This window comes from Carcharhinus amblyrhynchos, chromosome 6 (genome assembly GCF_965287045.1).
Source record: "Carcharhinus amblyrhynchos chromosome 6, sCarAmb.v2.hapA, whole genome shotgun sequence".
NCBI classification, from domain to species: domain Eukaryota; kingdom Metazoa; phylum Chordata; class Chondrichthyes; order Carcharhiniformes; family Carcharhinidae; genus Carcharhinus; species Carcharhinus amblyrhynchos.
Window position 1 is genome coordinate 42,015,252 of NC_137329.1, and position 27,456 is coordinate 42,042,707.

A 27,456-nucleotide genomic window follows, 5' to 3' on the forward strand; every position below is an offset into this window, starting at 1 on the left:
GGTAGATTTTAAGGAATGTGTTAAAGGAGGAAAGCAAGTTAGAGAGACAGAGGCTGTGTCAGGGAGTATTCCAGGGTTTACAGCCAAGGCAACTGAAAGCACAGCCACCAGTAGTGAAGCGATTAAAATCAAAGATGCTTAAGAGGTGACAGTCACAAAGCTCCTACAGTTTTAAGGAAAGTGGTGCCAAAACTTTCAGCTATGCTGAAGATCCAAAAATTCACATTAAAGGAAACGGAATAAAGGGATACCAAGGCTCCAAACTAGGAAGCTGTAAAAAGGGATAATCAAATTGAGAAACCTGTTAATGTTGTGGAAAACAGAGCCTCCACCCACTGATCCATTGGGGAATATAATTGCAAAGAAGCTGTCCATACAGTCTACCAGCGAGAGAGGAAGAAAATGCATGTTGTACCAGTTCTCCACAGCATGCTAATACCAGTTACCTATCTACATGCCGACTAACACTCTGCTTAAAAGCATCCACTGCGGTATCCTGTTCAGCAATCTGGCCTCTCTTGAATGATGTATTACTGTATGCATACCCATTGGGAGGAGGGAAGCTGGGTGCCGGTGACTGCTGAAAGACAAAAAAAAATGGTGAAACCAACACTATATGGGGTCTAAGTTAAATGTGAAAACTAAATATCAATGGATACAGTTCGAAGACCAAATATGGGTCTAGAAGCTTTCAGTTTTGGACTACATAGTTGTTTTCAGATTGGATTATGCATAAGTTAAAACTGAAATCACACCAATTTTCTTTCAAATTAGAAAAGAATTCCACTTTTTTTTGGTCTCACAATATGGAGACAATAGTTATTGAAGTTAGTAATATTTTTGAAGAACTTTCAAAATCAGAGAAGCAAATACTCAAAGTATGTCTGCATTCTATAGTTCTGTTGTTAACTTTGGCACAAGATGACAAGGGAATGACTAGCACAGGTGTTACATAAGATTTGATTTGATTCATTATTGTCACATGTATTGGTATATGGTGTAAAGTATTATTTATTGAGCTATCCAGACAAAGCATACTGAACATTGAGAAGGATAGGAGAGAGTGCAGAATGCAGTATTACAGTCATAGCTAGAGTGTACAGAAAGATCACTTTAATATGAGGTAGATACATTCAAGGTCTCACTGCAGCAGGGAAGAAGCTACTCTCGACTCAATTGATATGTGACCTCAGACTTTTGCATCTTTTTCCCAATGGAAAAAGATGGAAGAGAGTTTGTCTGGGGTGCATAGGGTCCTTCATTATGCTGGCAGCAGAAGTGCAGTCAGAGTCAACGGATGGGAGGCTGGTTTGCGAAGAGAAGGTCGAAAAGAGATTTGATAGAGATACTCAAAATTATTAAGGGACTTTGACAAAGTAGCCACCGCAAAATTGTTCCCATTGGTGGAAGGATCGAGAACCAGAAGACACTAATTTAAGGTGATTGGCAAAAGGACCAAAGCCAACCTGAGGAAGAGCCTTTATACACAGCGAGTGATTAGAGAACTGGAATGCACTAGCTGAGAGTGTGGTGGAGACAGATTCAATCATGACTCTAGAAAGAGAATTGGGTAATTCTCTCAAGAAGAGAAAGACTGCAGGACTTTGGGAAGGGGAGGGTTTTGGGGGAGCAGGGGGTGGTGGGGAAGGACTGGGATTAGCTGAGTTGCTGCTGCAGACAGCTAGCACGGACACAAAGGAAGAAATGGTCATTTTCTGTTCTGTAGCCATTCTATGATTCTAAAGAAGAAAGACAGCTTTAAGTAATTGATGGCACCCTGAGCTCAAATTCCACTGGAGTCAGTCATCATTCCTGGAGAGAGCAGGTTAGCTAGCCTTTCAGACATGCCACTTATCAGGACTGGGGGATTATAATTCAACAAACATTTAAAAAGGCTCAAGGTTAGGGTGAGACAGAAAAAAAAAAGGGGAAATATCAGTGCAATAATTCAAAAGAAAAATTATAGGTGCCTGATATGATCTTTATATCAAACAAATAACTTAAAGGCTGACAGAAATAGGATGTGAACATAAAAAGCACTGGCCACGGAAGAGATGGGATGTTAGATTAGAAGCTTGTAGAAGAGATCAGAGACTAAAACAACAGTAGGTGCTACATTATTACAGGGTCTGATGGCACAAGCAGGAGGGAAATAGATGTCACCTCATCAGAAATGCAAACTTGTCTGTTCTCTCCATGAATTCTGACCGAAGTACAATGCAATCTAGCATTTTCTATGCTTTTTTCCTGATATCCAGCATTTCCATTTTTTTCAAATAAATTAGATCACAAAATAGGTGGTCTTGTTACTGTTTCTCCAATCCCACTTGGGATACTAGATGCAATTCTACTCATTTAATCATAATTCCAAGAATTGAAATTATTGAAAGCTTGAAGGAAAATTGGCAGAGTAAACATTTATTTGCCTTAAACAGCCATTCTCAGAAGCAAATTAGCAATGACACCAGTGTAACGTTTTCATTTTCCACACTATCTATCCTTATGGGGTAAAAAGTCTGAAAACACCGGGTTTTAGTCCAACCGATTTATTTGATAGTAAACTCACTAACTTTCGAGGGGATTCCCTCTTTGTCAGGTGAATGGAGGTGAATAGCCTCCATTCACCTGACGAAGAGGGAATCCCCTTGAAAGCTAGTGAGTTTACTATCAAATAAATCGGTTGGACTAAAACCTGGTGTTGTCAGACTTTTTGCTGTGTTTACCCCAGTCTAACTCTGGCATATCCACATCATTATCCTTATGGGCCCAGGTTTCGTGATCAAGACAATGATGAGGCTATTGGCACTCACACTTATCAATGAGTAAAGCAGACAGCAATTTGAAGCATCCACATTAGGTGCAATTGAACGTGGAAGTTGCTGTCCAAATTGCCGGTTTCTCTACAACCTTTGCAAAACCTATGCCTCACATGTTAAAATCCATGGAAGCAGTATTTTGCAACGACCTACTAAGCCTGCCTGAAAAAGTTAGGTGCATTCAGATACATTTGAATTTTTAGTTTTAATTACTGCCAAACAAGCTGTCTGACACTGAAAAAAAAATCTTATAAGTATGGAATCTCATTCTTTCACAGTTTAATTATTGTTGGAAATTTTAATGAAGTAAATTATTTTATTTTTTCTTTTTAACTTCTCCATCTCTTTTAGTTTAATTTTTCTTCCTCCCCCTTTATTTCATGTGCATGATTTTGTATCAGTTTAAAAATTATAATTTATACTTCCTGGTTGAGACTCTTGTAGATGCTTCGTTCTGATTGTTTGAAAATCCATGCTGTAGCCTACCCTGTTCTCCAACAACTTATATTTATGCAGTGCTTTTGACCTACTGAAATGACCCAATATTTGTTATCAAGGCATGGTGTAATAAAGTATGACACGGAGCCACAGAAGAGAATATGTTGATTAACATTAGCTTGGGCAAAGAGATAGGTTTATATGGAGTATTTTTAAAAGAGGAAAGCTTTGCAGACGCAGAGTTATGTAAGGAGTGTAGTCCAGATATTAGGTGCTAGGCAATTGGAGGCACAGTTACCAAAGGTACAGCAAATAAAATTGGGAATGCAAAAGAGACCAGAACATGAAGCACAGATAACTCAGAGCATTGTGAGGTTGGATTAGATTGCAGAGATGGGGAGTGAAGAGGCCACAGAGGAATTTGAAAACAAGGAAGATGATTTTAAAATCAAGGGCATTGCTCGGCAGGGAGTCAACGTAGGTCCCTATGCACAGGTTTCAGCAAACACGCAGACCATACATCCCCTGATACAGGCATCATATTGCAAAGGGTCCCTAAACACAACAAACTGTCACTCAAAAATCCTTGAAAAGTTTATATTTCTCTGCTGACCACTTCACTGAAGTTATGGTTACTTAGAATGACATTATAGCTAAGAAAGCTCACCAACATCTCTACTTTCTCAGAAGACTAAGGAAATTTGGCATGTCAGCTACAACTCTCATCAACTTTTACAGATGCACCATAGAAAGCATTCTTTCTGGTTGTATCAGAGCTTGGTATGGCCCCTGCTCTGCCCAAAACCGCAAGAAACTACAGAATGTTGTGAATGAAGCCCAGCCATCATGCAAAACAACTCCCCATCCATTAACTCTGTCTATACTTCCCGCTGCCTCAGAAAAGCAGCCAGCATAATCAAGGATCCCATGTATTCCAGGCGTACTCTCTTCCACCTTTTCCATCAGGAAAAAGATACAAAAATCTGGAGTCTCGTACCAACTGATTCAAGAACAGTTTCTTCCCTGCTGCCATCAAATATTTGAATGAACCTATTCTTGCACTGAGCACAGAATTTTACTGGCACATCTGTTCGAGTTTCGTATGATTCTGCCTAAGGACATTCTCTAAGCCTCACCTGCCCCTGGAATCAGGGCAGGCATGCTGGTATAATTCTGACCTAAGTTGATCTTTCTCTATGCCCTGCACTCTCTCCTTTCCTTCTCTATGAATGGTATGCTTTGTCTGTACAGCATGCAAGAAACAATACTTTTCACTACATTAGTACATGTGACAATAATAAATCAAGTTAATGCTAAATGGGCAAAATTCAACCTGTAAACTTTCAATTCTGAAAGTCCAAATTCTTACAAAAGACTTTTATTTCACCAGACAGGAATCAAGTCTAGATCCCAGGAGTCCAGCAATACTGTACTAAATATTTGATTCAGACATTACATTGGGATCTTTAAAAGAAAATCTATCTGGTAACATGGAATGCAAGGAACATTTCAAATGTCACATTATACTTAAGAAGAAAACCTGACCAAGATCACCACCTTACCTCCTCAGTTTGTCGCTTCATCTCCTCCTGTCTGCGTTGTGTATCCGCTGCAGTTGTGATGGAATCTGACACTTGGTGTGGGTCCAGTTCCCAGGGAACGCCTCGAAAATGGTCAGGAGGTGGCTCCCAGCCATTTCGAAACCTCGGCACATACGGGTGAACAAAATAGTCCTTTGGCCAATCAGCTCTGAGAGAAAAGGGGATCAAATCCTTAATTGTTAACTCCTGAACAGTAACTCACTTTCTTTTGAGCTTAAATTCCTTTCAATTGTTTTCCTCCTCATGTTTGCATTAAGGGAAGTAACTAATGCCTGTAATAGATGTATCCACTATCAAGGCACAGTTGACAGCTCTCTTGCATCCGTTATCCTGTAATAATGCATAGAAACAAACACTTGCATTCACACCCTCAGATTGTTACGAAGTCCTGCACAGCTGATGAACTACCTTTACTGCTATTTTGTTGAAGTACTATTATTTTGTATTCAAAGATTCTGGAGTTTCCAAGATGGCGCCAGAACAAGGTGACTTCTTGCAAGTTGTGCCCAGCATACCCTCTAATTCCTTCTTTTACTCTTGTTCAATGCTTTTAAAACTTTACTTTAACTCTTTAACACTCTCTAACAATTTTTTAATTCCATCTCTTACAGATTTGGATCTTTCTCTAGCTACACTCTAGCTATGACTGCAGCATTACATTCTGCACCCTCTGCTTTCATTCTCCATGTACAGTTATGCTTTGTCTGTATAGAGTGCAAAACACAATACTTTTTCACAGTATATTAGTACATGTGATAATAATAAAACAAATCAAAATTCAAATCAAAGCCAGTTTGTTTTTTTTAATTCATTTGTGGGACATAGGCATCACTGGCTGGCCAGCATTAATTACCCATCCCTAGTAAATTGTAAAGAATAAGATTCCACAAACAGTGTTTGTGGATTGGGACCTGAACCCCCATTCGCCTGATGCAGAAGTTGAATGTGTTGCCATTCAGGTAATCTGACACTTAACACATAGGTTTACACTGAGAATTCCTAGCCACAGTGCTGTTTCTATCAAACCAAACTTACCTACTAAACAGGGGAGACAGAAATGGAGATTTGTTCCCATGTTTCCTGATGCTACCTGAATTCTCTTATGAACCTATTTCTAGATAATTATCCTCATCTATCTACCACCAGTTACCACTATGTAATATGCTAATTGTTGCCCTATGGCAGAACTCAGAAACAAAAGATCTAATTCTTCCGATAACTGCATGGGATCTCATTTGCTCTGTCCATTAGTTGCACACAATATATTATTCTGTATGTACATGCTCTGTATGTGTCATTTTTTAAGAAAATTGCTCAATTATCTCTGTCTCTTTTCCTCATTATTTCACGCTGTTTATACAAGTTCTTCATTGAATCTATAGAGAGGAACTATTTCTGCCAATGGGGAACTTCGGGCAAAGTCAAAGAGTAGGGCCAAATCTTTCAGGAGCGAAATTAGGAAAACTTCTACAAGAAAAGGGTAGTAAAGGTTTGAAACTCTCTTCTGAAAACAGCCGTTGAAACTAAGTTAACTGCAAATCCTAAATCTGAGATTGGTGGATTTTTGTTAACCAGAAATATTAAAGGAAATGTAGGGTAAAACTGGATATTTGGACTGAAGTCGCAGTTCAGCCAAGGTCTCACTGAAAGATGGAACAGGCTCAAGGGGCTAAATGACCTACTTCTTTTATATATTCCTCATTTGTCACCACAGTCTATGAACCTTATATTCTCTTTGCTTATATTGCACATGCTTTTTTTCTACACATTTATCTTTTAGGAAAATACTGGACACATGTTAATGCTGTTATTCGTGGAGGATTTTGATGAATTAGAGATGTCGTAAACCGGTGGGGAATGTTATTTCCACCCGCGAGGCCTTAGACTCACAATAAAGGTTAAACCTGAGAAGTAGGTGCTGCAATACAAGCACTGCTCTGCAGGGGGTGTTATCACACTAAGGCCAACATAATCCGAAGCACAAAAAGGAAACATGAAAGCTGGAAATCAAAAGTAGCAATCCAGAAATATTGGAAATACACAAGAGATTGATCTGCATGTAACTGGGAAAGACAGTCAAGTATTTCAGTTCTGATAATGGGTCTTGTCTGAATCATTCTGCTGCCTTTTTTTTCTTTGCCATTATATATCAAGCTCCTGTCATAGAATCGAAGTACTGCTGCACTAGATGCGCAGTGATGCAAAAATGCCCCTGAGTTTGCACATACAAAGCTGGTGACTCAGCATATTACTGAATTCACAGGGATGGCTTCACATTATACATTATGTGTAGGCTCACAAATCCAATATCGTCTATTTATCACATTCAGAAAAAATGTAAAACACACTAATTTATATAATATTGAATTCTCCATATCTAATCTGAAGTAACTATTTCTTGCTGGTCATTGCTGTTTGCCCACACTGTAAGAATTAAAAATAACCCACAAGAAGTTACTCAGCTGGTACGCTTTTCAAATAAGTGTGCTGACAGCTGATTAGTTGAAACCTCTGCCTTCTCAGAGAGAGCTGACAAGCAATCGCGGCCATTCATAGTATCCATGACAAAAATCTTTAATCCACTTCACAACTCTTAGTTTGCCATAAATAAACACACAGGCATTGAAAAATCTCTACAGCCTATAGGACAGAGTTCACTAATTGATACAATTTGGAGGAAAGTGCTAGCTTTGTTGGATTGAATCTATGGTAGACCTTGTGTGATCCACCACCCTTGCGTACTGGTGGCTACATTGTGGTTGTTCCCAAAACAGATTGGTAGCCTGTACTCCATAAATCTAGATCAAGTGATCCTTTATATGTCAATCTTTGTGTGACTTTTGCTAGGCTGGACTTGGCTTCACTTCTCTGCCTCTCACTGCATTTCCAGCCTGGGAGTTTTTCCAAGCGCTTTTGGCCAAAGTGAAAGGCAAGTCAGTTCAATGGAGAACTCCATGGCCACACCTATGAGATTTAAGATGATCCCATGCCCAAAAGACATTTCCAGTTTGCCACAGACCTGTGTATGGCAGGACCTTCCCCATTGGCCTGAAAACCAGAACAGATTCAGCAGCAGCATCTTTGAGGCAGATTTCATTCGGCATTTATGGGAGCAATGTTTAAAGAAATATTTGGTGCAATGAGTAAATGAATTACAGCGAGCTGCTTTCAGAAACATTGCTTGCATCAAGCGGTCTAACTTACAGTTCAATGAGCGAAACCTGTGCAAGGTGCCTTATTGCATCACTGGAACCCATAGTTTGTAGCTAGGGGAGGCATTTGAGGAATGTCACTCTCTAGCTCAGAAAGAACGGGACCAGCATTGAACTACAATCTTGCAAGCAAGAAGGTGGGCTAAATATTTATGAGCAATATGTCAAAACAGTGGAGTTCTTGCGGTAAGCAGCTCAATGCGTTAATGCTGGTCACACACACCAAGTCTCAATTTGTATGAAGTCACAATTTCCCAAACTGGGGTCTTTGGACTCCGTTACCTGTGGATCCTGGTGTTGACCCCAAGAATCAAGGCTGACCTGGCACATTGCTGAAATTACCTCTTAGAAACTGGACAAGTTTTGCAGGGGTTTCCAGGCATCATGGGGGCAATTCTCCCAAAAAAATTCTAAGTGCAGAATTTGCATGAAAAGTGGAGTAACTCCTGCTGGTTTTTTACTGGGATTTTCAGAATGACTCTCCCACACTCTGTCAATCATGCTAGGGCACTCTATGGTGCACAATGAACATCTGGGGGTGGGGCCTATTCCCACTGGAGAGGCTAACAACATAGCGCTGAGCAGGTCACTGTATATGCACTAATCTGTCAGCGCAGAGATCGGCACGTGCATAGTAGCCCCGCACTGTCGGCCTCCCAATTGCTGTCCAGCCCTGGAACCCCACACCGCTGCCCCTCTGACCCCTCCCCGCCAACCCCCACCCCCACAACCTGATCACTTGCCTCCCAGACCTCTCCAGGCAAGCTCTGATGTCCCCTCCCCCTCCACCCTCCCTGGCCAGATTCTATTTCCTCGACCCATCCCCTCACTCCCTCCGCAGTCCCAAACACCCTGACCCACTCAGCAGCCATGACATCCCCCTGTATCCGTGACCTACTTCCACCCAACTGAACAGCCAGTCATGATCATTCTGTTCCCTCCCTCTGCCATGGTCCTGAGTGCACAGCAGCAGTAGGTCCTCTGACCTCCAGCAGGCCCTCCCAAAGGGCCCCTCAATAGGCCCCACCCCCCTCTGGCCCAGTCCCCTTGGCAATGCCAAGTGGGCAGTGCCAAGGTCCCCCTTAGGCATTGTCAGTTTTCCCCTTGAACAGTGCCAGGGGTCATGTTGGCACTGCCCAGGGGAACCCTCCCTTACCCCCGACCTCTTGGGGGACCTCCATGTCCTCTGTTCCCTCCAGTGGGGTCAGCCACCTGTTAGTGGGCAAAGTAGTAAACTCCACTGGAAGGAACCACTCCTGGCAGTGAGGGTAGGGGGTGGAGGCAGAAGATGCTAGCAGGCCCGAAGGCTTCAGTCCCAGGCCTGCTCACACTATTAAATTTCAAATGTCCATATTTAAATCAGCCCTGTGCCAATTTCCGGCACGGAGCTGATGACTCCAAAAATGTTGGAGCTGGAGATGTGTGGAGTCCATGGTGCCCAGCAGGAGCCTGCTAAAAATGGCCAGGCTGATGTCTCCTGGCCCATTGCACTGCTCGAGCAGGGCTGCATGCTGGGAGAATCACCTCTTCCCCAAATCTGCAAAGGACGCATGACAGTTCAGACTTCTCTGGTAGATTTATTTCAAGGGACATGCTACATGAAAAAAACAGAAACCTATCCTGTAGATACCAGAGTATTGCAGCTAATTCTGGGCACCATTCTTTGGGAAGCATTAGAGAAGGTGCAGAGAAGATTCACAAGAATGGTTCCAAGGATGAGAAACTTCAGTTATATGGCTAGGTGGAGAAGTTGGGACTGTTCTCTTTGGAGAAAAGGAAATTGAAAAGGGATTTGATAGAGTTATTCAAAATCATGAGTGGTCTGGACAGACAGAGAAACTGTTCACAATGGTGGCAAGATTAAGAACAAGAGGGTGTGGATTTGAGGTAATTGGCAAAAGAAGCAATGGAGGCATGAGGAAAAACCTATCCATTCTGAGTAGTTAAGATCTGGAATGCACTGCCCGAGTGGTGGTGGTGATAAGATCAACTGAGGCGTTCATGAGAGAATTGGATTGTCATTTGGAAAGGAAGAATGTAAACAATTATGAGGAGACGGTGGAGATTGGCACTGGGTGTATTGCTCATTTGGTGAGCTATTGTAGACATGACAGACTGAAAGGCCTCTTTCTATTTGTAACAGTTCTATGATGCATTTGAGTGTTGCGTATTACTTTGGTCTGCTTATATCAATCCACGAGATGTTATCAGAATCCCAGCTAGGATCAGAGATGGAGTTACCGTTGAGGCACAATGCAGGGGTGAATCAGATACGAAAGAAGAGCTATTAACATTCTGATTGATGGGGAAGGAATGAGAGAGAGATAAAATAAAGGGCCAGCTATTTCTCATTCTAGCACATGTGGAATTCCACTCGCATTTTATTCTGTCCCAAGTAGAGTGGGTGAATCCACTGTGAATGATAAATGCTCTTCCAGGCTCCATAAAGGAAGTCTGGGCCTGTGCTTCTGATGGAAGTAGCTGAGCAGTTTACTGGCAGATTACAAATGATGCCCTTCTCTAGCGCAAATGAACATTGTCTGTCAGGCATCTCCCTCTCTGACTTGAATGGTTCTGCCTATTGGTGGAAATTCATTACATGTGGAACTACACAATTTGCACATATCTCTGCATTTTCAACTGCTGCAGACTGAGGATGTCAAAATCTGAGAGCAGATTTTAGCAGAGGAGCCAGGATTCATTCATCAGGAGAAATTCGCTAGCTTCATAGCCCAATCAATTACTGCATAATCAGAGCATTCCCTGTACAACCAACATTAATTCTCAATACATTATCATGTTTTAATGCATAACAACACATTATTCCCTCCATTTTGCAATTGGCTTACTTCAGAATATTGGGTCTGACTTTCTCACCTGGACCTGGTCCATGCCTCTCCCAGTGATTCCCATAGCATCATCTCTTTAGGCGTTAGGTGGCCCCTTAGAAAATCTACTGCGTCTTTGGAAAGTAGAGGGCTGATGATAGTCTTGGGCACCTCTGGACCTCCAATGGACTGAACCACCTGCCCAACATAAATGCACGTAAGAATCAAAACCAAAAAGAACAGGGACAAATTCACTGCAAACATATTACTATTAACTTGCCTGATTGATATCAGGATCAGGCAGGTAAAGGAGTGTGTACAGTGTTTACAGGGTAGCTTGTTGATCTACTACTGGTTCACAGGCAATGTAAAAAGGCATTTAGATGCTCTATTGACTGCTTTATAACTTGCTTCAACAGTCAGGTTTCAAGAAGCCAAGTAAGGTGGTTGGTCATGTTAAAAATAAAAGCAATGCTAAAATGGAAGCACACAATCTCCTTCAAATAGTTTAATGATCAACTCACCTCCTGAGAGTACCAGAAGAGAGAAGGTATAGCCTTTTACATTTTTAACTGCCCATCTATGTTGGTGCAGAGGATGTTAAAATTACCCTCATTTTTGCTAATCTAGTAGAAACTCCTTTGTCCTTGGGCAGAATTTGTGGTGGTGATGGGCAGCTCTGGTGTTGCCTTTCCCGCTAACCAGAATAGCAGGATCCCACACCAGATCCTGCGCTCGGAACCTCATCAGTTTTGTCCAGGTGAGTTCCCCTCCGAATCCCCTGGAAAGCTGGCAGCCGATTCATTTACGTGCCATCAGCTGGTCGTTCCAAGATCTCGGTGCAATATTTAAACACCAGTCCAGCACACACGTATCACTCTCTTCAGCCCACCTGTCTTCAGCAAACCATGCAGAATGTCAGCAACCCAAAAGGAAAAGGCTAGCAGCCTCAAGAAGAAATCTGTTCCCGAATCAACTACCCTCTTACTGAGCCTATCATCTGTGAAGCACTCAGCTCCAATTGGACTTCTACCTACTGCATCTAGTGTCTTCATCCATCTCCTTCCAGCAAAATATGCGTTGTTCCTTTGACCCCTTTGTCGCCGTTTCGTGCAGCCTTGTTGGAGTCTATCTTCCCTCCCCTCAGTCTTCCCTCTGGTCATCTTCTTCATATTCCTCCTTGTCAGTCTGCCTACTATCATAAGCCCCTTCCCTCCCCACTTCCTTACACAGCCCTCCTTCTACATTGCCTCCCCCTGCTTTTCTTCATCAGGCTCTCCCCCAGCAATTCCTCCCCTGGTTGAACTTTGGACCTTTGTGGCGGTGGCTGCATGAATCCCGCAGCACAGTCTTTCCAGATAGACACTAATGTGTGGCACCAGGAGAAAGGAGACGCTTGTACTCACCAACCCTAGGCACAGCATTGAATGAGACAGTGGCACGGGTCCAACAGCATGGTGCCGTCCACGATGACCAGCTTGGCATGGAGATGGAGGGCATTGCCACTACTGGTCTGCCCCGGCAGAGCAGTGAACAATGCATCAGCACTATGACAGAAAGGCTTTGCGGTACTCACTTCAAACTGTCTTGTGGACTGAGGGCTGTCACTCCAGCAATTGGGTTTTAGACCAATTTGCCGCTGGCATGAAGCAAGATTAAGAGGCCTGACAGGATGTCTGTTTTAACTGTTTTAACGAGCATTCATAGCGGGAAGACTGACTTGCCATTGGGATAATTGCAACATCATTTACCCCAATGCATTTCTGACATTTTGGCTCCCACCAGCCCACCATTAAACCTGCTGTGGGTAGGATGAGAGAATTCTGCCATTTATCTGATTTTTAATTTTCTTTTCCATACCTAATCTAACTTTCCTAAAATACTAAGAGAAATATCTTTAGCTACTTGTTCACTTCTTCATTTGCAATGGATGGTAACCTGCCCATAAGATGACTGCTTCAGCTAATCAAAAGAGACAATGGAATTTACAGGGTAAAGACACTTTGCCCCAGTTACATTGGATCGAAGAAAACCAGTGTCAGATAATAAACACTCCTCTAAGTGAGTAATATCACATCTTTCCCATTGTACAAGCCATCTATTATTACTACAAGGTATTGTTACTTTACCAGTTCAAGTGGTCCAAACAAGAAGTGAAGCAACTCCACTGCATTTGGATTTTGAATGTGCTTCCTTAGCTTAGCCTAGAAACAAGAAACAATGTAGATCAGTAATGATGTTCGTCAATCTTCAGAATTAGCAACCAATGGTAAAGTTTTCTAACTTTCTAACCAGGACAACACATTTAATTAAAAAAAATTAGAGAAAGGTCAATTAATTAAGAACATATCATTTGTTGTTTGAATTTTCCTGTTATGAGCATAATTTTGTGAAGACTTGGGATAGTCAGGCACATAGATTTCTAGGCTCTTACAATAAAATTGATACTTAGGCAGCTACGCAGAGAGATGATCAGGTATCCAAAAAAACAAAGATCTGATGTGAATTCAATATAGGAACAGAAATAGTCCATTTCGTACTTTGAGTCTGTTCTGGCACTCAATGAGATCATGGCTGATCTACAACCTAACTTCATATACTCAGTGCCCCAGATTCCTTGGTGTCTTTGGATAACAAAATTCTAATCATTCTCAGATTTAAAATTAACAAATAGTCCACTATCAATTGCCATTTGTGGGAGAGAGTCTCAAACTTTTACTATTGTGTGCGCAAAGAAATACTTCCTAATTTTGCTTCTGAAAGATATGTAGATTATAGATTGAAGATTGTAGATGATGCCACCTAGTCTAGACTTTCCAGCCATTTTTGGAAACAGTCACTTTCCCAGAAACCCAATGAGTGGAGAGATGTGAAATTGCTGGAAAAATATCTTCCACACCATTCCAATGGAGCATGTGTAGAGTGACCCCTTTTATAATTTTAGAAGTTGCTCAAGTGGCTTCTGACATTTGAAATCTGCAATTATGGGAATTATTGGGATTGCACTTGTAGTTTCCCAATGTGTAATGGCTGTGTGGGAGACCCCGCCAGCTACACCAAGCCTTGATGGAAGACAGATAAGTTAGGTTAATTCAGGCAAACATTTGGTGAGATGAGATGAGACATAAATTCACCAAATTCAGATTAACACCCCCATTTGTGCAGGCAGAAGGTTAATTCTGAAAATCTTGCCAAAGCTAATGACAAGACAGTCGCACTTGACAACTTGGTAGTGAGCAGAGTCTTTGATCTGAGGCCCTTATCCCTTGTGCCTGAGCACATTTAAATCCAGTCATAAATATAAAAGCAGAGTTACAGGTACTGCCAGTGATGAAGCTACTGCACCAGAAGGTCACAGATCCCATTCTTGCTTTGTGCTGAGTTGGTAGAATTGTGCATTCCAATGGACTCAATGACAAACCAGGAAGATGAAGAACAAAAAGCCATACAAGAGTTTTACCCCAAATCATTGTTCAGCATCCTCTTGTTAAGATGTAAAATGAAGATGCTTTCCTGGGAATTAAGAGAGAGATTGAACAAAGAACTTGTGTCAAATTATGGCAGGGGACTAGAAGAAGCCTGAAACATTTCAGCCCTGGTGGCACTGTGAGTCAAGCAGGTTTTAAGGAGATGTGTTTCATAGAACTTAGAAGCAGGAGGCGGCCATTTGGCCCTTCAAGCTTTCTCCACCATTCATTATGATCATGGCTGATCATCAGATTCAATATCCTCATCTCCCTTCCCTCTATGTCCCTTGATCCCTTTAGCCCCAAGAGCTACATCTAATTTCAGCCCTCATAGCTAAGAGATTAGAAATATTGGAGAAATATACAAAATCATTTTGTGCAAGTCAAATCAGACAATCCATTCTTGTGTGGCTTGAATTAAGTCCGTTCATAACTGCTCTCGCTTCCTGTGGCGTCAAGCAGCTTCATGTTTTATATCTGTTCTCACCTCACCAAAATGTTTGCTCAGTCTGCCTTCAGTGAGATTCAAGAAACACAATGAGAAAGACACAAATATATGGTTCATGTTATGGATTACACTATTATACAAGAAGACAAGTGATTCAAGTGAATTCAGTAATAACATACTCCAGTAGTCTCTTTGCTATGTTGATTGCTGAGCTGAATAGAAAACTCTACTTGAATGGGCATGCTTGATGAGCCCACTGACATTGGGCAGATTTACAAGCCTTCTAGATGGATGTGAAAGTGCTGTTGCAGATCTGTTACCTAGCATAGAAACTGTTCAACATTCACTTCCAATTGATATGACAATTGACTAGTAACTGTTCTACAACAGCAGGCTCATCTTCGGACAGCAAGTTGAAAATCCACCCTTCGTTGTCAAGACGTGTTATTTTTATTCATTCATGGGATGTGGGCATTGCTGGTTAGGCCAGCATTAAGTGCTCTGGACCAGATGATGGCGCGCTGCCTTCTTGAATCGCTGCAGCCCATAGGGTGTAGGTACACACATGGTGCTGTTAGGAAGGGAATCCCTGTTACAGAGGGATTTCCAGGATTTTGACGCAGCGACAGTGAAGAAATGATGATGTATTTCCAAGTCAGAATGGTGGGTGGCTTGGAGGAGAACTTTGATCTGGTGGTGTTCCCATGCATTTGTTGCCCTATCCTTTTCGATAGTAGCAGTTGTGGGTTTGGAAGATGCTGCCAAAAGACACATTGAAGAGTTCCTGCAGTGCATCTTATATCTAGGACAAACTGTTGCTATTGTGGTGAAGGGTGTGAATGTCTGTGAATGGGGTGCCAATGAAGCAGGCGGCTAGATGGTGTTGAACCTGTACTCATCCAGTATTTGATTATGCTCCTGAGTTATGCTTGCAGATAGTGGCCAGGCTTTGGGGAGTCAGGAGATAAATTATTCGCCATAGGATTCCTAGTCTCTGACTTACTCTTGTAGCCACAGTATTTATATGGCTAGTCCAGTTCAGCTTTATGGTCAAACTGAAATGTTGGAAAAAGGCTGGTTGGTCTAATTTCACAACAATTTCTTTTTTTTTTATGGCCTCAAGTAATCCGAGGGTAAATTAAACACCGTCTAAAATGCTAAAAGTTAAAGCCATCCCCCACGTCTCCTGATGAGTTCTTACCAACATATTCAAGGTCAGCTTGATCTTTTGTAGACAGTCAGTGAATTCCGCTGGTAATGGTGGCTTTGCTCTCAAAGTAAGCATACCCTCTGCAAAGTGGTCATAAGAGGTAAAAAATGACATGCAACGCTTCACTGATTTGATAAACATGACTGTTTTATTTTGTATGTAAAGCACACACACAGCATAATGATATTCCTGGTACATTTATAACAAGAATCTAAACACGGGTCATTTGTACAGGAAATGCAATGCAATTTTATCAATTTGCTGACAGGAAGTTTTCTCCATGTGACTACAGAAAACTAGAAATGTAAGGAACAGAACAAAGAGTCAGGCAGAAGTGTGGAGAGAAGAGTAAGCATGCAGTGATGGAAAGGAGAGTGAAATATGGGAAAAGAGGAGGAAGAAGGAAAAATGAAGGAAGAACCAGAAAAAAGTTGGAAGAGCAAAGGAGGGAATAGAAGCAGAGATGTACGAGGTTCATACCTGCTGGTGCCTTCTTTTTATTCTTCTTGGATTTCTTCCTTTGGTTTAGTTGACTGTATGCTTCAGCAGCCTTCTGCAGTTTGGCTACAAAAAACTCAATGTCATCCAGTGCGCAGTTAAGAATTTGCTGTGGAAAAAAAAAGTCCTGTCTTGAGACCATGGTGAGATTTACAAAAGCTAGATCGATGATGGTCTAGTTAAATATGTTTTCCAGGAAAATCTGAATAAAATATATGATCAAAGAGAATAACAACTGTATCAAATTTCTCTGGTACTTGCGCAAACAGCAGCTGGGGTTAAGGGCAACATACAGCCAAGGTTCACTGGCTTGGTCCTTGGTACGAGAGGGCTGTCCAGCGATGATAGACTGAGTAAACCAGATCTATATTTTCTGTACTTTAGGAAGAATGGTGATCTCACTGAAACATTCCTGATTTTTGAAGGGCTTGACAAGGTACATACAGAAAGTTTATTTGGTCTGACAGGGGATTCGAAGAACAAGAAGGCACAATTTGAGGATAAGGATCCAATCATTTAGGGCTGCAATGAGAAATTTCTTCAACCAGAGGGTTGTGGATGCTCCATCATCAAATATACTTATGGCTGAGATAGACAGAATTTTGTATCTTAGGAAATGGAGAGGTACAGACAATGGATGGGAAAATGGAATTGAAACTGAAGAACTGTCCTGATGGTATTGAATGATGGAGCAGGTTTGATGGATCATACAATCTTCTCCTTCTTCTACTTTTTATGTTGTTACATCCAGGAATCTTTAACCTCGATTGTCCTGCCTTTTTCCCTCATGGGAATATATCCACCTTATACCTGAACCATTTCAACCTCGAAGGCCTCCTTTCATTCAGGTTTGCCTACAACTTTCTGATACATGATCCCTTTTTTAACTTGATTCTTCCTTTCCCTTAATCATTCTAGACCTGATGACATGCTCACAGTTCCTAAATGCTCCCTGACAGAAACAGGCTCTACTTGTCCTATTGCATTCCCCAGAATTAGATCCAGCTTTCTTCCTCTCGGGGCCGAAAGTTTTCTTGTAAACATTTCAGGAATTCCTTCCTCTCTGCTTTCTATTCCTATAAATCAGTTAAAGGTTGATAAAAATGACATTACAAATATCCAATTAGTTTGGTCTCAGGGCTTATATTTTCAGAATACCAAACCACTCACCACATCTTTTTCGATCTTGTGAGCCAAGACTGCAGGCGACTCCTCATGATCCGGGGAACTGCTGCTTCTCTGATCTTGGTCCACTGTAGGATGACACCCAAGGGTTAGTCATCACAAACAACAAATTCTTACCATCCAAGAAAACATGGCGGCGTGTCTAATTTGTACCTGAACTATCTCAACCTTGTTGAAATATCCTTTTGTTCAATAATCGTTTTGCCTACTAACTTCTGACAGAATAGAATCTTATAGTGCGGAAGGAGGCTATTTGGCCCATCCAGTCTGCACTGACTACAATCGCTCCCAGGCCCTACTCCTATAACCCTACATATTTCCCCTGCTACTCCCCTGACAATAGGGTCAATTTAGCATGGCCAATCATCCTAACTTGCACACCTTTGGACCGTGGGAGGAAACCGGAGAACTCGGAGGAAACCCATACAGACATGGGGAGAACATGCAAACTCCACACAGACAGAGGCCCGAGGCTGGAATTGAACCCAGGTCCCTGGCACTATGGGGCAGCAGTGCTAACCATTGTGCCACCGTGCCCCCCCACTGTACCACCATGCGTGATCTCTCTTTAAACTTACTGAAATTAGCCCTCTTCCATTCGATTTGTCCTTGTCCTTTTCCTTAACCATTCTAAAGCTAATGACACAATCACAGTTCCTAAATACTCCCTGACTGAAACAGGCTCTGCTCATTTTTCTCAGTTGTGGCAGCGGCGCATACGTGTGATGGAAAACGATTGGAGAGCACAAGTGAGTGCACACAAAGCGGCTCAGGATCAGCATGCTGCTGAAGAGCTCCTTGCCCACTGTGTTCTTCAGAAGCTTGCTGGATTACATTGACTGCCATCAACCTGATGTCTCAGCTTGACCTACCTTGCTCATTCTGTGCTGTGAGGGCAGCAGCTCGACTTCTGACGTCAGGAGGGTGGACAGGTGCAATGCTCTGAGGGGGTGAAGGGATTATTGTCTCCCGCTGTTTCTTCATTTTCTCTTGATTCACCCTGATGGGAGAGACATGGTTACGGTGTGCTGACTGGGAATCCCTCACTGCAACAAAATTAAAACCTGCTGAAGTTTAAGACAAAGTGGTCTCAATGAAATAAGCCCATTAATGGCTGGGTTTGTTGCAAGAGAAGGTGCTGGGAGCAAGCTATCACAAATTTGAATTTGAATTGGCTGCAAAGAAATAATTTTCAGAGGCTGGTTGGCCTGTTGGCAACGTGTAATGGGAGGTTCTCATGTACCAAGTCAAGGACATAAGTTCATACTGGCACTTCCCTTCCTGCCAAGTTTCCAATTCTGATTCATGTTGTCAGATACTGAGCAAAGGTCTGTCACTTCCCCACACAGAGAGAGAGGGGGGGACAACTAACAAGCGAGTCACTGTTCTCTATGTATGTGTCACTTTTACCCACCGCCTGGTTGCCAGAGAGGTGGCAGAATGAAAAGAGCATATCCATCCAACAAAATACAGTGAGGGAATCAATCCTAAAATACCGCTGCATTGCCTAACAATGGATGGGCATTACACTGTCCACTCTGAGATGCAGGAACATACCTGCAATTGTAGGACAGATTCATTTCAACATTGTTTTCACAGCAGCAGGAAAGAAGAAGAAAATAATTTTTATAAAGTTAAGAGTAATGGACACCATGGATATGTTCCAAGAGAACTTATTGAAATACCAGTTACCTGCAGCCAGATTGGATTGTCAAAAGCTGTTTATTCCGATATAAAAAGCACTCAATGAGCCTGACTTTACCATCAAGTTGCACCCGTTTTCCGGCGCAAAAACTTGGTAAAGTCGAGCGTGAAGAGAGTAGCACAATCCACGCCCACTCCCGCGCTGGTTCCCCCTTTACCTAGGCCTGAAAATGGCCGCAATGCATGCATTTAAATTGACTTAATGGGCTGCACATTCAACCTTACTGGCACTTCCCCCATTACCACTGCATTCACCCATCCAGAATCAGTGCGAAACAGACTTGCTACACAAAAGTCCAATTCGGGCGTTCCAGCTAGTGGGGAGGTAATGCCGAGGGTCCGATCGGTGGGAGTGGGGAAGGGTGGGGGCGGGGAACAGTGGAAATGGGTCTGAATATTCTCTGCTCGAGACTGGTTGGGGGAGGGGAGAGGGTGTCCGTGCCACTCTGCCTGTGATTTTAGAGAGGGGGGAGTCTGCTGCTAGTCTGTCTGAGATTGGTGGGATGGGAAGAGGGGAGGGCCCATGATCAGTCTGGATAAAGGAAGGGGTGGTGATAAGGACATCAGTAATGTTATGGGGGTGAGGCAATGTCTGTGGGGGCCGGTGGGAGGCATTATCCAACCCAGGAGCATTGTGGCAGGGGAGCTGCATTCTATCTTTTTTTTCTCTCCGTGCATGCGCAGTTAGAGGCGCCGATCAGATCTGCAGGATTTTGGGCATGTTAAGCCCTGCCCACAGACTTGTGCAGCATGATTCAGATTTGCTGGTATTTTTGCAGGCAGAGTGCGTACAGGGGTGCCTGAGAATGAGTTTAAAAATCAGACCTGAAATATTCCCAGTGTCAAGTCTGCCCAGCACTTAGAATCAAAATGGTAAAATAGGGCCCAATATGTTGTGACAAAAAAAGACTCACTCTGTTGGTGAAGAATCACAAGGGCCACAGACATCGAGATCATTTAAGCTTGAGTTCTGTAGAAGCGTCATACAGACTCAAAAAAGCTAACCCTATCTTTCTCTCCCTACAGACGCTGTCAGACCTATTGAGTTTTTCCAGCATTTGTGATTTTGTTTCAGATTCCAGCATCAACAATATTCTACTCTCAATGAAATGTCATACTGATTACAAAGTATTCCAGCATTTAAAACAATTCTTATGGTTATGTTGTACAATCCTGCCCATATTCCATGGGAAGCAGATACGAGTGGCCATTGAAAACCGAGGAACAACTTAACCAAGAACAGAGTTTCAGTAACACCTCCCATTAGCCTGTGCTTTTTAAATAAGGAAAGTAGGCAGAGATGTTTTGTCAAATAAGTTTCAGGGAAGGCCAAGAGACATTAAGGGAGGCATGGTGGCACACTGGTTCGCACTGCTTCCTCGCAACGCCAGGGACCCAGGTTCAATTCCCCTTTGTGTCAGGGGATTAAATATGTGGGGTTATGGGAACAGGTGGGATTATGGTCAGGGCAGTATCAATGTATTAACTGGCTTCCTACTGCATTATAGGGGTTCTATGAACCTTATATATTTCCTGAGAAATAACAGATCTGGAGGTAAAGACCCCAAAAGGACAGTAATGATTCAAAGTGAAGCCCCACTGCCACATATTAAGGGCAACCAGGTGTGTCGGACAACATGTGTTGTTTCACCAGCATCACCCACACTTTGGGAACAAACAAAGAAAATTAACAACTGGGGTCAATTGTTGGGTCAAAGACTTTCCCCCACTCTTTACATTCTTGAACTAAGTGCATTTACTTCAGGGTCTGCGGTCGAATCTTCTGTCCACCTTTGCAGTCGGAGATTGCACTTTCAACATCTGCATGAATCATCTCAGCCTGCAAGAAGAACAAGGAAGGAATAAATGACCAGCTTCACATACTTTACCAATAGCTGTAGTTGCATTCAATGATGTTCCAGAATGGGAAAACAACCAGATTCTGCACTGGGATTCCTCTGTACAAATGTTTGAGCAGTAGGAAGTCTGAGATCACTGATCTCGCTCACAGCAATGTGAGAGCTACTGTCTAGAGGTGATTTGTTTTTGCTATAAGCGATGGGGAAGCTAGACAGAAAAATACTCAAGCTGTTCTCAAGTACCCAAGAAGACAATTGTTTGCATCAGTGCCGCAGCCCTTGGAACAACTGCCCTCCTACTCCTGCACCCTTCAATTTGCCCCACTGGGAATGATACAAGACCCAGTACTCAATGGATAAAAACAATTTGCAAATGAAAAAAAACACTCATATTCCACCACAATCTCAACTTACATTTATATAATGCCTTTAACTAAGATTAATATTTAGGTGAAAAGTTTGAAACTGTGGCAGCTGTTGAATTTCTGGTTTGTTGAGAGGCTGCTGTATGGATACCAACTGGATGCGGACATATTCAGTTATATAAATGCTGTAGGTGATAGTTTAACATGAACCATTTTTAATAGTATTTGCCAACTTGGACAAAACATGAGCATAGAAATTTTGGCAGTGTAACATCTGAAAAAGAAGCGAAGAAGTACAGTGGAATAGGGTTTCCATCCACCATCCTAATACATTGCTGAGTCCACTGCAAATTGTGGGGTCAGTTACTTCGCATAACCATTGGCATGCCGGCTGTGTTGATTCAACTTGTAACTCACTATACCTCATCTAGAAAAAGATTAAACAGGTTGGGACTCTACTCTTGGGAATTTAGAAGAATGAGAGGTGGTGATCTCCTTGAAACATATTAGGATTCTTAAGAGGCTTGACACAGGGTAAATGCTGAGAGGATGTTTCCCCTCATGGGAGTATCGAGGACCGGAGGGCATAGTCTCAGGATAAAGGAGTGCCAATGATGAGGAGGAATTTCTTCTCTCAGAGGATTGCATATCTTTGAAATTCCTCACTACAGAGAGCTGTGGGAGCAGAAGCGTTGTGTCTATTTAAGGCTGAAATAGATTTTTGACTAATAAGGTAATCAACAGTTACAGGGAAAGGGCAGGAAAATGGATGTGAGAAATGCTGGGTCAGCCATGACCTTATTGAATGGCAGAGCAGGCTGAAGGGGCCAAATGGCCTACTCCTGTTCCTATTTCTTAGGGTCTGGGCCCTGGCATTTAGTGATTTCTACCTAGTGTCTTGGGAATGGAAACTTCCAATCACGCCCCTGTACAATTAGGGCCATTGGTAACTCATTACATAGGGTTTAGATTTTATTTCTTTGACATGCAGTTATTCCATCCATTGATATTACCATATCACAATGCTTTTAATTCAACAATTAAAAAAAAACAATACCACTAGGAAAATCTTTATCAGATTATGAAGAAGCTCCACTAATAGCATGAATAATATCACCATTGTGATTCTGTAGTCTACAGACAATTACCACTCTCAACACTGCTATCATCACTACCCTGGTATTGTAAGCAATAGTGCGCGCCCCCAACCCCCTGCACATTTTACTCACCCCGATTTCGTCACAGTTGAAGAAATGCATATCGGGTTTGTGCTGATCGGAGTCTTGACACATGAGCAGTAAAACTGATGGATATTTGGACAGGTTGTGTACAGTTTGGCAGTGATGCACAGTGTTTAATGGAAAGTTCTCCAACTCATCCTATAGGAAATAGGGTGGTGGGGGGGAGGGGAAGAAAACAGTAAAGGAAGATTGAGTAAAGCATACAAAAACAACAGGAAAGAAGACTCACCTCCTCTGGATAACTGCATATAAGTTGTCTTGCACTGTGGGTTGCCATTAAACTCTGCAATACCACAATCAACCATAAACATGAATGGCCAAATAAAGCTTAGAAAAAGAAGTCTCCTCGACAGCAGATGGCACAGACTGCCCACAACAGGGCATCAATGCTTACATCAGTTGCTTAATGATGTTCATTACTTGGTTGGCAAAGCATTTGAAAATTCATACTGAAATATGTGTAACATGGTGTGTGTGCTGAAAACTGGAACACAGATGTCCATAGTTGTAAATCAGCTCAAAATAAACCCAAAAACTTTTCTGTTATAAGAGGCAATCTGGTCTCTGCTCCTGAAGGTGCTTTCTTTTGTTGAGGTAGGATTTTACAGGCAAGATACTGCCACACCTTACTCTAACAACCATTCTTCCCATGTAAGCAAAGGTTAACAGATGGGAGACATTAAAGCCAAGTCTGATCCTAATTCAGATAGAGAAGGCAGCAAATTGGTGGATGAAGGATGTAGACAGCAATCTTGAGCCCATCAACCTATGATAACGTACTTTGATGCTCCAGAACTCTGCATTGATTCTATGTGGCTGACTACTCTTACCCCAGATATTCTTACCTGATTTTCACAGTCCAGCAGTCTAATGACTTTGTCATTCACTTGCAGCAGCATCTCCTGAGTCCACACTTTCCCTTTCGAATCCAACTGCAGTAGTTTCTTGACGCCATCATCTACTGTCACAACAGACTCGCTCTTGTCCATAGCGAATGTGGCAAGATGCTGGAAGCAAAAACAAGCAACAGATCTATATGCCTTACAGCCTGGTTTGCAGTTCAAGCAAGTTAAGTTAATTCAGAGTGCATTCAGTATTTCATCCCTCTCCCATACTTAAATATAAGAGACTTGAGTTTTCCATTTTCTAAAGACCGTGAAGGTGTGTGACTTTTACTATATTCCATAATATTTCAGACGTTATACAAAATTAATGCAGCATTTCTTTATCAACAGTCTTTATCTTTTTTTTTACTATGTACAAAACATTATGGGGGATTTCAATCTGCATATTGATTGGTCGACCCATGTTGGACGTGGGGGGCTCGAGGAAGAGTTCTTGGAATGCTGCCGGGATAGTTTCCTCGAACAGTATGTGTTGGAGCCGACGAGGGAGCGAGCTATCTTGGATCTGGTGCTATGTAATGAAGCGGGTAGAATTAGGGACCTTGTGGTGAAGGATCCTCTTGGGGAGAGTGATCATTGTATGGTGGAGTTTCTGGTGCAGATGGAGGAGGAGAAAGTGGGTTCCCGGATACGCGTCCTTTGTTTAAATAGAGGGAAATACGGTAGGATGAGAGAAGAATTGGCGAATGTGGACTGGGAGAGCGCGTTGGAGGGAGGGTCTGTTAAGGAGCAGTGGAGGATCTTTAAGGAGATCTTTCTTGGTGCTCAACGGAAATTTATTCCGATGGTCAAAAAGGATAGTAGGAGGAGAGGTAATAAGCCGTGGATAACAAAGGAGGTGAAGGAAAGTGTTAAACTAAAAGCGGAGGAATTTAGAGTAGCTAAGAGTAGTGGGCGAGAAGAGGATTGGGAGAGGTTTAAATGTCAACAAAGATTGACAAAGAAGTTGATAAGGAATGGTAGGAGAAACTATGAAGCTGGGCTAGCGCTTAATATAAAAAAGGATAGCAAGAGTTTTTATAAATATATAAAAAGGAAGAGGCTGGCTAGGGTAAATGTTGGTCCTTTAGAGGATGAGAAAGGGGACCTAGTGGTAGGGGATGGGGATATGGCTAAGGTATTGAATAACTTTTTTGTTTCTGTCTTCACGGAGGAGGACGTGAATAATTTGCCGGGTGTTAGCGATAGAAAGGTGGTAGGACTGGAGGGTCTTAATGACATTACTGTTACTAGAAAGGCAGTGCTCGACAGACTGGAGGGGCTGATTGTGGACAAGTCCCCAGGACCGGATGGAATGCATCCGAGGGTTCTGAAAGAAATGGCGGAGGTGATAGTGGATGCCTTGGTGGTTATTTTCCAAACGTCGCTGGATTCCGGGGAAGTGCCGGATGATTGGAAAATGGCTAATGTTACGCCGTTGTTTAAGAAGGGTGCCAGACAAAAGGCGGGGAATTATAGGCCGGTTAGTTTAACATCTGTGGTAGGTAAAATGTTAGAATCTGTCATTAAGGAGGAAATTGCGAGGCATCTTGAAGGGAATTGCTTGATAGAGCAGACGCAGCATGGTTTCATTAAAGGGAAGTCGTGTCTGACAAATTTACTGGAGTTCTATGAGGATGTGTCTAGGGCGGTGGATAGAGGAGAGCCGGTAGATGTGGTCTTTCTAGATTTTCAGAAAGCGTTTGACAAAGTGCCTCACAAGAGGTTATTGCAGAAGGTCGAGGGACATGGAGTTGGGGGTAGGGTGTTAGCGTGGATAGAGGATTGGTTGTCAAATAGGAGGCAGAGAGTGGGAGTCAACGGGTGCTATTCGGATTGGCGGATGGTGACTAGTGGAGTGCCCCAGGGGTCGGTGCTGGGGCCTCAGCTTTTTACCATTTATATAGATGATCTGGAGGAGGGAACCGAGTGTAGAGTGTCGAAATTTGCTGATGACACCAAGATTGGGGGAACGGCAAATTGTGCGGAGGGTGTGGAGAGTCTGCAGAAGGATCTAGATAGGCTGGGCGAATGGGCCAGGAAATGGCAAATGGAATTTAATGTTGGCAAGTGTGAGGTGGTCCACTTTGGTAGGAAGAATGGTAGGAAGGACTATTACTTACGTGGAGAAAAACTGCAGCAGGCGACGGTGCAGAGGGACCTCGGGGTCCTTGTGCATGAGTCGCAAAAACCCAGCTTGCAGGTGCAGCAGGTGGTCAGGAAGGCGAATGGGATGCTGGCCTTCATAGCGAAGGGGATTGAATATAAAAGTAGGGAGGTCTTGCTGCAGCTGTATAGGGCATTGGTGAGGCCGCAACTGGAGTACTGTGTGCATTTTTGGGCGCCGCACCTGCGCAAAGATATTTTGGCCTTGGAGGGAGTGCAGAGGAGGTTTACTAGGCTGATACCGGAGTTGAAAGGGTTGAGCTATGAGGAGAGGCTGAATAAACTGGGCTTGTACTCGTTAGAGTTTAGAAGAATGAGAGGAGATCTCATTGAAACGTATAAGATGATGAATGGGATGGATAGGATAGAGGTGGAAAGACTCTTCCCGCTCAAAAAAGACAATAGGACTAGGGGGCACAGCCTCAAGATAAAAGGGGGGCGGTTTAGAACGGAGTTGAGGAGGAACTTCTTCACTCAAAGGGTGGTGAATCTCTGGAATTCTCTGCCCGTTGAAGTGGTGGAGGCTGCCTCGCTAAATATTTTTAAGACGCGGGTTGATGGGTTTTTGATAGGAGAGGGGATTAAGGGTTATGGGGAGAGGGCGGGAAAGTGGAACTGAGCAGCGACAGATCAGCCATGATCTTATTGAATGGCGGGGCAGGCTCGAAGGGCTGGATGGCCTACTCCTGCTCCTATTTCTTATGTTCTTATGTTCTTATTAGCAAGGAGTCTTGGAGAGTGGGTAAAAACATAGATAAGGAGGCCATTCGGCCCTTCGAACCTGTTCCACCATTCATCATGATCACAGTTGATTGTCCAACTCAATAGCCTAATCCTGCTTTCTGCCCATAACCTTTGATCTTGTTTGCCCCAAGTGCTATATCTGGTAGTGCTGCATTGGATTCAAACACAGTTCACTCTCACTAGAGCTCTGCTATTAAGTATTTACATTTTAGCATTGTAATATATATATATATAGAAATGAAAACCCCACTATCTGGAGTTGGAAGTATCTGAGGCAGAAACCAACATATTTCAATGGGCTGAAAGAAGTCACGTTAACCATCCCAAAAATAATCCCCTGGACATTTTAATCACTTCAGCATTTCATTTAATAACGCGTTACCTCTACATGGTACTGAGACGTTTCTTGCATGATAATGTTGGTATTGGAATACTTCTTTCTTTGCTCTGTAACAAATAGATCAAATTAATCAATAATGCTGGACCTGACAGAGTGAAAAAGGGAAGGGTGAAATTTTATGCTGATCTGAAGAACTGTCAGTGCCAAAACAGTTTTGCATATTAGGAGAAAGTGCCACTTTTTGTGCAAATATTGTGCAGCTCTAACTAGATGAAGCCACACAACACCAGGTTAAAGTCCAACAGATTTATTTGGAATTTTTTGGAGCGCTGTCCCTTCACCTGACTCACCTGAAGAAACAGTGCTCTGAAAGCTTACGATTCCAAATAGACCTGTTGGACTTTAACCTGCTCTTGTGAGACTTCAAACTGTGCCAAAACCAGTCCAACA

General features: G+C 42.7%; 1 protein-coding gene across 3 annotated transcripts in view; it reads right to left on the reverse strand.

The window, feature by feature from the left end:
- The window catches only part of eps8l2 (EPS8 signaling adaptor L2), a 190,560-nt gene that overhangs the window by 33,853 nt on the left and 129,251 nt on the right, over nucleotides 1-27,456 (reverse strand). For 2 of the 3 annotated variants that reach the window (XM_080190318.1, XM_080190319.1), the window contains 12 exons: nucleotides 27,049-27,113; nucleotides 23,718-23,879; nucleotides 22,861-23,010; nucleotides 21,168-21,247; nucleotides 18,576-18,703; nucleotides 17,689-17,771; nucleotides 16,501-16,627; nucleotides 16,012-16,100; nucleotides 13,025-13,099; nucleotides 10,945-11,093; nucleotides 4,817-5,003; nucleotides 447-580 (listed from right to left, as the gene is read on the reverse strand). In XM_080190318.1, the coding sequence (XP_080046444.1) occupies nucleotides 447-580; nucleotides 4,817-5,003; nucleotides 10,945-11,093; nucleotides 13,025-13,099; nucleotides 16,012-16,100; nucleotides 16,501-16,627; nucleotides 17,689-17,771; nucleotides 18,576-18,703; nucleotides 21,168-21,247; nucleotides 22,861-23,010; nucleotides 23,718-23,879; nucleotides 27,049-27,113 (1,429 nt within the window). The remainder of the gene's footprint in view (nucleotides 1-446; nucleotides 581-4,816; nucleotides 5,004-10,944; nucleotides 11,094-13,024; nucleotides 13,100-16,011; nucleotides 16,101-16,500; nucleotides 16,628-17,688; nucleotides 17,772-18,575; nucleotides 18,704-21,167; nucleotides 21,248-22,860; nucleotides 23,011-23,717; nucleotides 23,880-27,048; nucleotides 27,114-27,456) is intronic. The other variant, XM_080190320.1, reaches the window with a different exon arrangement.